A 12,288-nucleotide genomic window follows, 5' to 3' on the forward strand; every position below is an offset into this window, starting at 1 on the left:
TCTGTTGTGTGAAAAACATGTGCAAAATCAGAAAGTAAGCACGTGTCCCAACTTACCAGTAAGCCTTTTCAGAACTTTTCTAAACTGCATAAAGTAAAGCAGGCTTGGCAAAATTACTTTGCGTAATTTTTACTTGACAACTATGAAACATAGTCACGCGTCTTTACAAGCAACAGAAAGATAGCCCGCTTGCGCTTCTACTTGACTGACTGCCACTGGGAGAGGACCACAACAATTTCCCCAGAATTGCAATCTGATGCCTTTCAAAACAAGTTATTTCAGCGGAACTGAGGAAAAGAATTTTTCAAGATTACGACCTCCCTCCCCCAGATATTTCCTGAGTAAAAGACAATTATAATACAGAAGCTCTTACCTTTTTTTATATACGGGCATGCCGGGAGAATGTATTGGGGGCCCTGAGGGTGAACTTGATAAGGTTCCTGAGTATTTATCCATGAGTCTCCATTTAGCTGGAACATATTCTAATGGGGGATCAGGTGGCCATTGGGTGTTTGGTCTTCCTCCCATCGAAGACAGGGGAGTGCTGGCTTGGTCGTGGTATGGCGGCAGCGATGACCTACTCATATTGTTGAAGAACACAGATGACAGTGACCCATGACCAGGGTTAATGTTTTTATTTGATAGCTGTGGGCAATATTTCTCTGGGAGGAACTGATTCTGTGAAGCAGAAGCAAGGGGTTGGAAGATAGTACTCATGCTACTTAGACTCTGCTGGGTATTTTGTGCACTTTCAGAGAGAGGACGTTCTTCTTGGCATATCGGGCTGAGCTGGAAATCTTCTCCATCCATAGGAATGTAAGGAGCCAAGGTTTCAAGGTCCAGTTCATTGAAGTCAGTCTGCAAAAAAATGAAATAAGTAAGTTCATAAAGAACCTAAAAGTTAATAACAGTTGTGCTGATGTGATGTGAAACGCTACTAGGGAGACTGTAAAGCTAGAAAGTCACTGTATGCTGAATTTATGTAAATGAAACTCACCTGCTCCTATTTATAGAAATGTCTTGTTTCTTTCAATGGCATAAATGTTGTACTCATTTTGAACTGAACAGAGTTAATTTTCTTCTTAGTAGCTCACAGAGTGTTATGTTTTTGGACTTGTGAGCAAAACAGTGTTGATACACCATTGTTTTAGCTACTGCTGAGTAGTGCATACAGAATGAAGGCCTTCTCCGTTTTTCACACTGCACACCCCCAAGGAGGAGGCTGGGGGTGCACAACAAGTTATGAGGGGACACAGGCAGGACATCTGCCTCCAACTGCCCACAGGGATATTCCATACCACACGACACTGTGCTCAGAAATAAAAGTTGGGGGAAAGAAGGAGGGGTAGGGAGACATTCAGAGTTATGATGTTTGTCTTCCCAAGAAACCACTACACATGATAGAGCCCCGCTTTCCTGGAAATGGCTGAATAGTTGCCTGCCAATAGGAAGTAGTGAATAAATTCCTTATTTTTGCTTTGCTTGCACATGCAGCTTTTGCTTTTGTTTATTAAGCTGTCTTTATCTCAACCCATGAATTTTCACATTTTTACCCTTCCAATTAATTCTCTCCCCCATCCCACTGTGGGGGAGAGAGCAAGTGGCGGTGAGCATCTTTGCTGCCTCTTAGGGTTAACTCAAACATTTCTCATTTTGAGGTTTTGCAGGAATTAGTCTATTTATGTTTTGTTCTAGAAAGGATGTTTACTTGCTGTTCATCAGGCCAGATTAAAAAAATATGCTGCTGCTTGTATTTCTTATCCAGTCTACAGAAACTTCCAAATTCTGAAGCTCTCTGCTGCTTCTTTCTTAGCAGTGCCACCACAGTGATACCCTAAGGCACTTACTCCATACAGTTAGGGACAGTAATATACACCACAGCTTTTGAAAGTGTATGCCCGTGTTAATGTTGTGCATCAAAGTTTTGGTGTACGTGTGCAAATGCAATTTGCATGTTATGTCACTGTTACCTGCACATACAGCATGCATCTCTACTACCTGCTAGCATAGGACTGATTTTCATGGATTTGGAAGAGATATTAGTTCCTTACCTGGGAGTTGCACTGATTTTTTGATTCTGTGTCCATGGCAAAGAGTTTTTCAATCACCTCAATCTTCAGATCTTCATCCACAGAACTGTAATAATCTCCTGGGCTGCTTGGCTGCACAGAAATGAGAATTTGCTATAAGCAGCAAGACAACCACAGTGCTGCCTTAGCATCATGCAGCTTATACTGTGCTAGTCAGATAAACAGATCTTTGCTATGAAGAGAAAATAGCAAGATTGCATATGTACTGTCATCAAAACCTATCACATCCTTTTCTCCAACATGAGATTACTTGTCACTACAAAATTTGAGAGACATAACCAATTAGCAGAGGCACCCAATACAGGAACCTAGCTGTCTTTGGAAACTCAGACCAGTAACATGGTAGGTACACTAATAAATGATTTTGTCAAGAAAGGAAATGCTTTGCACCACCTCAATGATTTCATTTAAACTGGACATTATCTAGTAAAGATCTGGCTAAGAGTGGCTCCTGCTCTTGAGGGCAATGCCCTGAAAGTACATTCATTATTTCAGTGATGAACTGCATGGAGCTACTCTGTTGGGTAAATTTTCTCTGGAGCCTGTGTTGGATAAGGTTTCTGGATGAAGACTGTAGCTTCTAGTGAACAAACAGAAAGAGGGTTGGTCTATGGGAGACTGTGCTAGTGGCCAGACCATTTTACATTGGCATTTCATTTAAGGCTAATTCCATGAATGGTGGTTGCAAGTTCATCTACCAGTTGGTTTATAGACTATCATAATTACTGACTGAGCTGGGACAAAATGAGGATTAAAATACAAAGGCATGATATAGTTCCCATTTGATATTTTTGCTATTGATCCTTAAGGTATACACAGTACAGTAGGGATATAGTTATGCTGGGTCTGATTACAAGCATTGAGACAGGACTGCTAATATGAAAACATCACCTGCATATATTGATGGACCTACACAGAAAACACCGCTTTCACATTTTTTTAAAGCTTTTCTTACCGTGGAACAGCTACTGTTGCTGCTTGCACTTGGAGTACTGCTGCCAGGTGCAATCTGAGGCATGGTAAAGGATGGTATCGTCAGTGTTTCACCTTGAGCAGCATGGCTTTTCACTTCCACTGGCCAGGGTTTATTTGGTGTCAAAACAGTGCTGGTAAAGGCAGGGGCTTCCTCAAACTTCTGTGTCCCTGGATAGAGTTGTAACAATATTAATGGATGCCTTTAGCTCGCGTGCCCTGTTATGATATAACTACAGCTATTCATTAAAAGTGAACCCTGCTCCTAGTTGCCATAACAATAAGTTGGCAAAGACTTACTGTATCTTGTTTAGTCAGCAAGAAAAACCTGATTCTGCTCTCATTCACAGAAATTTTCTACTGATATGAGCACACAGGCTCTTATGACTGTTACTCCTAATTTCTACACAGCAAACAGAACTTGTCTATTAAGTTCTTAAATGTAGGCTCATACACGGTTCTTTGTTACACAAAAATTATTTGCACAAATACTAACCAAAATCCAGGGAAATAATGGCATCTCCAGGTGTTGGTGCCAGCTGCGCAAGTTCCTCTGGTTCTTCCTTTAGCTTAGTAAACAAGAAATCACTCTTCTCTGTCCCGGGGATCCCGTTCTCGAAGGCAGTGCTCATCGTGAGCAGGTGAGGCTTGAAGAGCGATTCCGTTTGGTCCATAGAGAACACTATATCATTCTTCTCAATTTCACTAGAAAAAAAAAAAAAAAGATTTAAGGCATTTTGCTCTGTAAAGGAAAAAGATATGGTAACACAGGTATTACAGACTCTCTAAAGATCAGCTGTAAGAGCATTTTGGTGGCTCTCGGTGGAATGCCAGGCTCTTGACAGGCGAGGCACGGTTCCAGCGTTGCTGAGCACCACAATCTCAGATGACGCAGAGAGTGTGGTCAGGACTTCTGTGGGAATACTCGGGGCTTTGTTGCTCTGTTTTTTCAAGGGATGTAGTCCAGGCTATAATGACCCAGACTCAAATAAGTATTTCCTATTTTGGCCTCATCTAGGGCCAAAAATACTTGGGTTTTGTCAGACAAAGACTATTCTGTGGTCCTGATTTTTGAGGAGGAAAATGGCTTTTCCTAGCAACACAAGTTACAATTACTACTGAATTTTATCTCTCTTGTCACTGTACTAGAAAAATAAAACATATTTAGTCATTGTGTTGCAAAACAAAATCTTTACTGCAGGCTTTATTCTCTGGTCTACTAGCAGAGCAGTTGCTCTGTAGAAGAGACTATAGTGTATTTCAACAGCTTGTATGGGAACAGTGATGCCATATTCTTCATGAATGTCTAACATCAGTAAACAAGCTTGAACAAACATGACTAAACTGATTTAAGCATAGAACCAATGGATAAATAGACCCTTCAGAAACACCTCTGATTAACACACTTCTTCCAGCAGATGGATTTAAGTGTGTTGTTTTTGTTGTTGTTCTGCACAACTTACCTCAGCACATAGTTGACACAGATGATGCACTGAGGCTGTAGGTTGCGCGTGTTGTAAATGACAGTCCCTTGAGTCTCCAGCCATACGTATCCACCATGCTTGGCAAGCATACGGTACTGGCCAGTCACCACTTGACCTTTTGTGCACACTGAGAAATGAGAGCAGAGAAATAAAAATAATGTTGCAGCACGAATTAGAATGCACTATATGTAACAGTAATTTAAATAAACCTGTTTCTGAGTTTTCATTACACAAAACCACACAAAAACATTTGTAAGTAAGGATGCTTAATTTCTGGCAAATTCAGCCATTTTTGATATAAAAGGGGCTGTTAAGCTGATGTTCCCACTCAAGGTGCATGGCATTTGAGTTCTTTGGATGGACTGAGTATTCAAATCAGGGTGTGGGACTTTTTGATTTCAATATAAGATCCTAGTTGCTCCCCAAATAAACCCCACTGCATATTTCTTTAAAGTCCCTTTTCTAGTACAATTGCTCTCAATTTAGGTTCCCAAATGGATCTGTACAAAAGGAAATTTATTTAGGAAGCTATTCAATAGTCTCCTTATTTAGGTGATGGATATTCCCAAGAATCAGATGATTTAAAAGCAATCTCCACAGAAAGTTACTGTCATGATTTCATTTCATACCAATCTCTTTTCCATGCCTTAGAGTAAGGAGCTGGAGATAACAACACAATGAAAGCGAAGATATCACCAGAACAACAGTGGTCTTAAGTGACTGAAGAAGTAATATCACTTAAAAAGGCATCGTTAAGAAAGGTAAATGGGTTTAAAGTTTCATGTAGATGTCTGAAAGGTTGAGGATCCCCCAGGTATTTTGTAATACTTGGGGAGAATGAGATTTCAGTATGGAGCTCTGGACTTCTGAGACGTGTAGTTTTATGATGTGCTGCCAGGTGCAAACCCCTTCCTAAAAGCAAGGGATATTATCATGCAATTTATAGTCATCAGTTGGGGAAAATATTGCTGATTGAAAGTGGTAAAATTAGGGCTGAGTGTTGGAGTATGCAGGCAGTACAAACAAGAGGTTGTATTTGTAAGCAGACATAGTCGCGCTGAGTGGCAAAATGGGAACTGGCACAACAAAACCTTTGAACACTTTGGCAATCTTTCCTTTTAAACAGCTTTTATGCATTAAGACAGTACGCCATCAAACTAATGCCCTAAAAATAAAGCAAATTGGCTCAGGAAGGCTGGAACTTGATTCTGCAGTCTTTATACAGAAAAATTCCTTGTGAATGTGGCCATTAACAGAAACTATTTATTGTCAGTCTCTCCTACATTGCCACCACACAAATGTACAATGCAGGCCTTGGAAACACAACTGGTTTGCAGATAATTGTTACTGTGTTTATCTTTCTATCTCTGAAGTTTGTTTGTTTGTTTTCTTCCTAGGAGTATCTAATCATCCTTTATTTAATTTATTTAGACAAAGTAGAACATTACCTTTATTGATTAAATACTTCTGGTGGAACAAAATCAAAAGCCTTTCATTTCAAAGTGTTTTAGTGACTGAACTGTTCTGCTCTGCTTGTGAAACATAATTACACTGCTTCCTAATCATCAGCTCATCAATAAGAGTCACAGTGTAGGCGCCTGCTACATTACAAAGAAGCTTTTTACTGCTTTAATCTTTTTTATTAATATTATTCAAAGCATGTCATGTTCTGATATAATAAAGTACAGCAGAATCCCTCCTTGGGGTAATCTCATAAATTACTAATACACTTGTAACTGCTGACTTTGTTATCAATGCTGCATTAAAGGTTCTGGCTTTGGAGTGGATTTCTCTTTCTTTCTTTCTCTTTTTCTCTCTCTCTCTCTCTCTTTCTCTCTTTCATATACATTTATATACTTACATACATACATTCCTGTGTCTTTACAGAATTAGTATCATCTCAATGAAACATGCTCACATTAGATACCTTATATTGGGGAAGAGAAGGGGGGAGGCAGAGATGAATTTAATTTAATATAAAGTTTGCTTTTTTAATTGCTGAGAAATGTTTAAGAAATATGATTCACTTGGAAGGCTTATTGAACTTCTGCTTGTACTACCAAGTGACATGCCCCAGATGGTGACAACAGCTCCCCAACAAGGTCAACAGCAAAATTCCCATTGGCTTTAACAGCAACACGACCCAACCCTACTAGAAGTGTTTATTGACTATTAATCCCTGAATGGAAAATATAGCTCTACAGTCAATCACTTGTGGAGATTTATGTAACAAAACAGAGATTTTCACCTTGCTTGCATAATATGTGAAAAACTGGGTATGCTAACTGCTGCCAAATGCTTTCTAATCTTTCTTTTGATGATGACTAATTAAGACTTTCATATTCTATATGCAACTATATTTCCAACTCAGAACACAGACTACTGTGCCTTGCTTGAATGCAAGGTTAGTATTGAAAAAGTTTGGCACTGAAAACAAAAATCACAGTATAGTAAAACTGCACAGAGCTTGATTTTCCACTAAATTGGAAGGAAGGGAAAGAGTTCTATCTCACAGACTCATTTGAGGTTTTTCTCCCTCTCTCTTCCATCTTCAGACTCCTATCTCCTACGTATCTTTACAATACTAAGCGGTTGGCACTATCAGAATTGATGCCTGTATTGTTGTATGAATATATACTCTATATAAAATAATTCTAATAAAGTGCTAGTTTAATAAATACAGGAGTATTGAACACAAATACCATATTTGGTTCTGCACTCTGACTTGTGTCTCTATGTAAGCCAGGAGGTGCACACTTCCATGTGTAAATGAACATGGCCAGGAAGAACCAGTAAGCTGTGTGCCTGCTTGGTTGCCCTGTGCACTAGACAACATCTCAGCAATAATGGCACACATTAAGAAACCTAGGGGTTTCCTACTCAGAGGGCTTATGTGCTTGCTGAAGGCACAGCTTGCTAAGAACCCTGACTGTCCCAGAAGATAGAGGAAGCATTTCTCTTAGAAGGACTAAAAGCATTTAAAAGCATTTATTGGTTAATCACAGCATGGAGTGTGGTCCAGTGCTTCCAACAGTAGAGATCATCCATGTTGATCCTGTACAGTATCATATACACTGTGGAAGAGTTCAATCCTAAGTATTTACTATCTGTGTAGTGCACTGTGCTTTGAGCACTTTTGCTAGTTAACTCACCACTCTACACCTTCCTTTGGCTTCATTCAACATCTCAGTCAGTCCATGCCCAACAGCAACTATCCGTAGGACTTGTGCCTTTTCTATCGGCACAAAGGGAATCTAGGTGTAATCTTGTGCCCTCCATGAGATGAATCCAATTGCTACAGGGAGGAGAAGCCTCCATCAATGCCTGGATAAGACGGTTAGCAGAAGCTCTCCAGAAATCCTTACATGGACTAGTCTTGATTCAATGGTCCTATCTAATTAATTAAATAGGGATAAACCAACATGAGCTCTCTCTCCTGCTACCAAAAAGATTGCCAATTCTCATTTCATTCCTTCTCTGGCATTATCCCATTCTTAGAAATGAAACTCAGCAATTCAAAACCAACTGTATAGCATAGCCACCGATTTTTCACAGGATGACTCTTGATAGCTCAGCATAGGCTATGCACATCTTATCTATGAATATCACTAATTCCTTTTCACTGTTAAAACCATGAACACACTTTCAAAGAAACAATTTTAAAAGATATATTCCCAGACATCCCTCTGTAAGGATGGTGTTGTGCTTCTTTTTTTTTTTTTTTTTTTTTTTTTAAAGCAGTTCTGGAAACAGAATGATTCATAACAACACTGTTCAACAGCACACAACTTTAATCACTGCCAAACATTCTTTCAAATAACATTCAACTCAAAGCTATCCTGAATCCTTGCCATTGCAGCTAACACATATTCCCTTTTCCCCCTAAGGTCAGACAGCTATTCTTTACTGCTACTTTTCTCTGAGATGTACAGAAATACTTTCTCTGTAAGTATATTTGGTGGGTAATTCCCCACAGACATGATCTAAGTCATGGACTTTCCTGAGCCACAGAGACCTTGATCATAGTTAACTACATGTGGTTTCTGTTGTTGATGGTTTTCTTTTCTTTTTTTTTTTTTTTTTTTAAACTCATGTGCTTCAGTCTAGCAGCTTTGCCTTGTTTTTATAAAAATAGCAGCAGCAGTTTTAGTGACTTTTTGCTGAGTACTCTCCCATGCACTACTAGTTCAGTGGCTGTAACAGCCAGAGGTGGGAAGCATTGTGTGTACAGTGGGCACCACGCTGTCTCCAGTATAAGTGCCACTTTTAAGGACAGAGACTGAAGACTTGAATTGAATAATTTTAAGACACTTTATGTGCAAGAGAGAAAGTGTAATTGTGTGGCTGGCTTGCTGAATAGAGGGAACAGACCTTGGCTCTGATCCCTGCTCCCAAAATGATTCAGGTATTTTATATTAAGAACAGCTAAGAGTGGCACTTTACAAAGGCATAAGAATAACAAGAAGAAACTGTTCCTAGAAGTATATGTTATCTGTACAATGACTATCCCTTTTAGAAAATCTTCTTGCACACCTGTTTTGGGTGGGGAAGGTAGTTTTTATTTGGTAGCAGAAGAAAGACATTAAAAAATATGCTGCATTAAGCTCTTCCTATTGCCGTTTACAACTGCCCTTATTGCTGAGCCCAATGGTAGACTAATACCAGTAAACGCACTCATGCACTTCATTATCACTAGAATGGTAAAACCAAGCTAGTATTGCCTAACCCATCTTTTCAACTTTTCAGCTGATCTATGCATTATCCCTTAGAAAAAGATCCTCTTTTAGCTATAATCCAAATTTAAGTATGGCAAAAATCAGTCCCTGTGGAAAGAGCAAGAGCAGTTTTCAGGGAGACAAACATAGTAACATGTAAGCTTTCTTGCAGAGTGTAAATTCTTTTCTCAGAGAATACACACACAAATACCCATCCTCACAATTTATTGAGGTATCTATGTGCAAACTGTGACCAAAAAAATAAGAACATGACTTACAGTTCTGATGACTCTTGGTCATATTCTCCGAGTCCAAGGCATGGTAGAACTCGTACGCTGAACGGCCCAGCAGCTCCTCTGGGTGGTATCCAATCAGTTCTGTTATTCTAGGGTAAGAAAAAACAAACATTTAAAACTCCTATCACCTGACAGCACTTCACAGGTCTCAGTTCTAGTTCCTAAACTAAAAGAATTAAAACCACAATGTGAGAAATCCTGAACTTCCAAAGTCATTAGGATATGTAGAGAATTTCCAAGCATGTTCTTAAACATTTCCATGTTCAAAATAGGTTGTCTTTTGCTCCTACTGCAAAAAAAAAAAAATATTCCTACAGTAGTGATGTGTTGCAAATTTTCCCAGGCCTATTGCACAGCATCTCTTACAGAAGCTCACAATAGGGAAACCATTACTAGCAAAGTTCTCAAGCTGTCCACTACATACAGAAACTCCCACTATATCATCCAAAAATAAACGTGTGCAAGGTAGTAGTAGTTGGCACCATCAGTTTTGAAAGTTTATGTAAGTTTTTAAAATATACACGTGTTAACTCACTACTTTGGGTATTACATTTAATAAAATAATAAAGCAAGGTGAGAAATTAAGGGCTTTAAAAAAAATCAAATCAGCTCTTCTACTTAGTGTTTCTCAATTGTATGAGAACTTTACCATGTGGATTAGGTTACTTGGGTGACTAATCCACAAACTAAGTAGGATTTTACACAAAGAAAGCTATGGTCTGAAAAACTAGACTTTTTTCAGAGCTTTTCTGAGTACTCAGGCAAGGCAGGATTTGTCACAAGTTTCTGAATAAATGAAAATAGGTCATCAAACTGTGCAGATGATTTTGTCTAATGAGGGGGTGGAGGAAAAGGGTTGTTTTCTCCTAAATTAAATTTGAATAAAATCCATCACATGCAACTTTGCAGAAAAAAACAGTTAGTAAAAATTAACGTTCTATATGCATTCAAAAGCAAAGATACCATCATCTGGAATAATAAGGAAAAGAGTTACTGTTTTTCAAGTCAGTAGCAACTCTTAGATGCCTCTTCCTAGCTTTGGAAGTGCAATAACAGCCCAGAATGTTGCCCACCAGTATCTCAAAGCAACTACAAACGGATTGCTACGCTGCCATAAGCCTTAAAAAGCCAGGAAGTTTGGAGAGGGATGGTCACGTCTTAGAGCACATCACTGCTACGAATGGTAAGAGCTGAGCTTTATGCTTTACAACTAAACTCCCTTGGTAGGGTTTATCTGCCTCTACAGCTCTTTGATTAGTGGTGTTACCGCACTGCTACTTCTAAGATGCACACCCCCGGTTTGGGTTTGGGGTTTTGTGTACTTGTTGGAAGGACAGTTGTGGCCCAGCCCTCCAGACAAAAGCATGCCTTCACAAGACAGACATGTAAATACTGCAAAACAAACAGAACAAGAGCATGGCAGGGATCTGGATCCCCCTCGAGCAAGGAAGACGAATAAGATGTAGCTGCGTTGTGTAGGGTTTGAAAGCCAAGGTGTTGAGTCAGCTTTTCCCTCGCCTCCACAGACGCGTGTAGCTCACACCCCCAGGACACCTTGGTTTGTCACGCTGATAACTGCTCTCTGTCCTGATCTCCACGGAATGAACCTGAGTTTGCAATGGCTCTGCTAAGCAAAGACTGTAGTTGATTTTACTGAATTCCCCCAGAAGATTTAGTCTTCTGTTTATGTTTACAGCTTTATTTACGCTTACAGCTAGACCAACAAAGGGGAAATTCTTGAATCAGATTTCAAAGAGTTGCTTTTTTTGGACTGTCTTCACTGACAAGTTTCTGATCTTTTAAATTGCAACACAGTCAAATCTATAACTTTTCTCCGAAACCACAATGCTTTTTCTTTTCAATAAAAGCAGAAGTTCTCATAACAAGTGAGTCACAAGAGCTGAACGTCAGGAGAAAACTCTGAATACAGAAGGAGCCCTAATAAAATAAAGGCTCCCGAAGTACATTTGCTGCTTGCCTTTGTGCAGTTGGTGTCATACATTGGTGTAAGTGGCCAGAGGCTTTTGCCAGGACCAGTGTAAACATGCAACCTTCAAAAACAGCAAATCTGGCTTTTGGTTCGCATCATATCATAAAGCCATCAAGATTAGCTTGGAGCTCAGCACAAGGGGAAGGCTTTTAAAGTGCAGGATTTAATCTTAATCCCGTCACTTGGAGCTCAAAGACAAGTGGGGATTGCATGTGGAGAATGAAAAGGAAATAAAAGAATTGGGAAAGAAAAGAAAAAAAAAAAAAAGGAAGCATCATGTACCGAGGAACACCAATGCAAATCCCAAACCACACCACAACCATAATGGGTGTCAACAATGGAACTGAGATAGCGAGCAGAAACCATGCCTTACAGCAAGCTGAGGGACTCTTAACTCTCTTCATATATGGATTGCAATCTGCGTGCCAAAATTGTCTATTCCAATCCTGTAATTCTCCTCTCAAATTATTCATTACTGATCAGGTCATAACAAGTATCTTTACTATAAAATTACCCTTCGTGTCATTCCATGGCACAGAAAGACTCATAGTGTAATCCTGCTGTGATTATGTCAAATTTAATTACATTGAATTTGGTCTCGGATTAAAGTTAGCAAGTGGTATGCAGGTTTTTACCTCAACCAAGTAAAATGTATACAAAAAGAAAAAATTAAGATACCTACAAACCCCAAGATACTGACCAAACTCTAAACCCAGGCCAGGTAACAGTGAAATACCAGTC

General features: G+C 39.4%; 1 protein-coding gene across 1 annotated transcript in view; it reads right to left on the reverse strand.

Annotated features, from left to right (window-relative positions):
* Positions 1-12,288, reverse strand: part of EPAS1 (endothelial PAS domain protein 1) — a 79,627-nt gene that overhangs the window by 4,395 nt on the left and 62,944 nt on the right. The window contains exons 7-12 of the mRNA XM_032184240.1: positions 9,540-9,646; positions 4,526-4,673; positions 3,559-3,767; positions 3,046-3,233; positions 2,052-2,162; positions 374-858 (exon numbers count right to left, since the gene is read on the reverse strand). Coding sequence (XP_032040131.1) covers positions 374-858; positions 2,052-2,162; positions 3,046-3,233; positions 3,559-3,767; positions 4,526-4,673; positions 9,540-9,646 — 1,248 coding nt within the window. The remainder of the gene's footprint in view (positions 1-373; positions 859-2,051; positions 2,163-3,045; positions 3,234-3,558; positions 3,768-4,525; positions 4,674-9,539; positions 9,647-12,288) is intronic.

This window comes from Aythya fuligula, chromosome 3, assembly GCF_009819795.1.
Source record: "Aythya fuligula isolate bAytFul2 chromosome 3, bAytFul2.pri, whole genome shotgun sequence".
Classification (NCBI taxonomy): Eukaryota; Metazoa; Chordata; class Aves; order Anseriformes; family Anatidae; genus Aythya; species Aythya fuligula.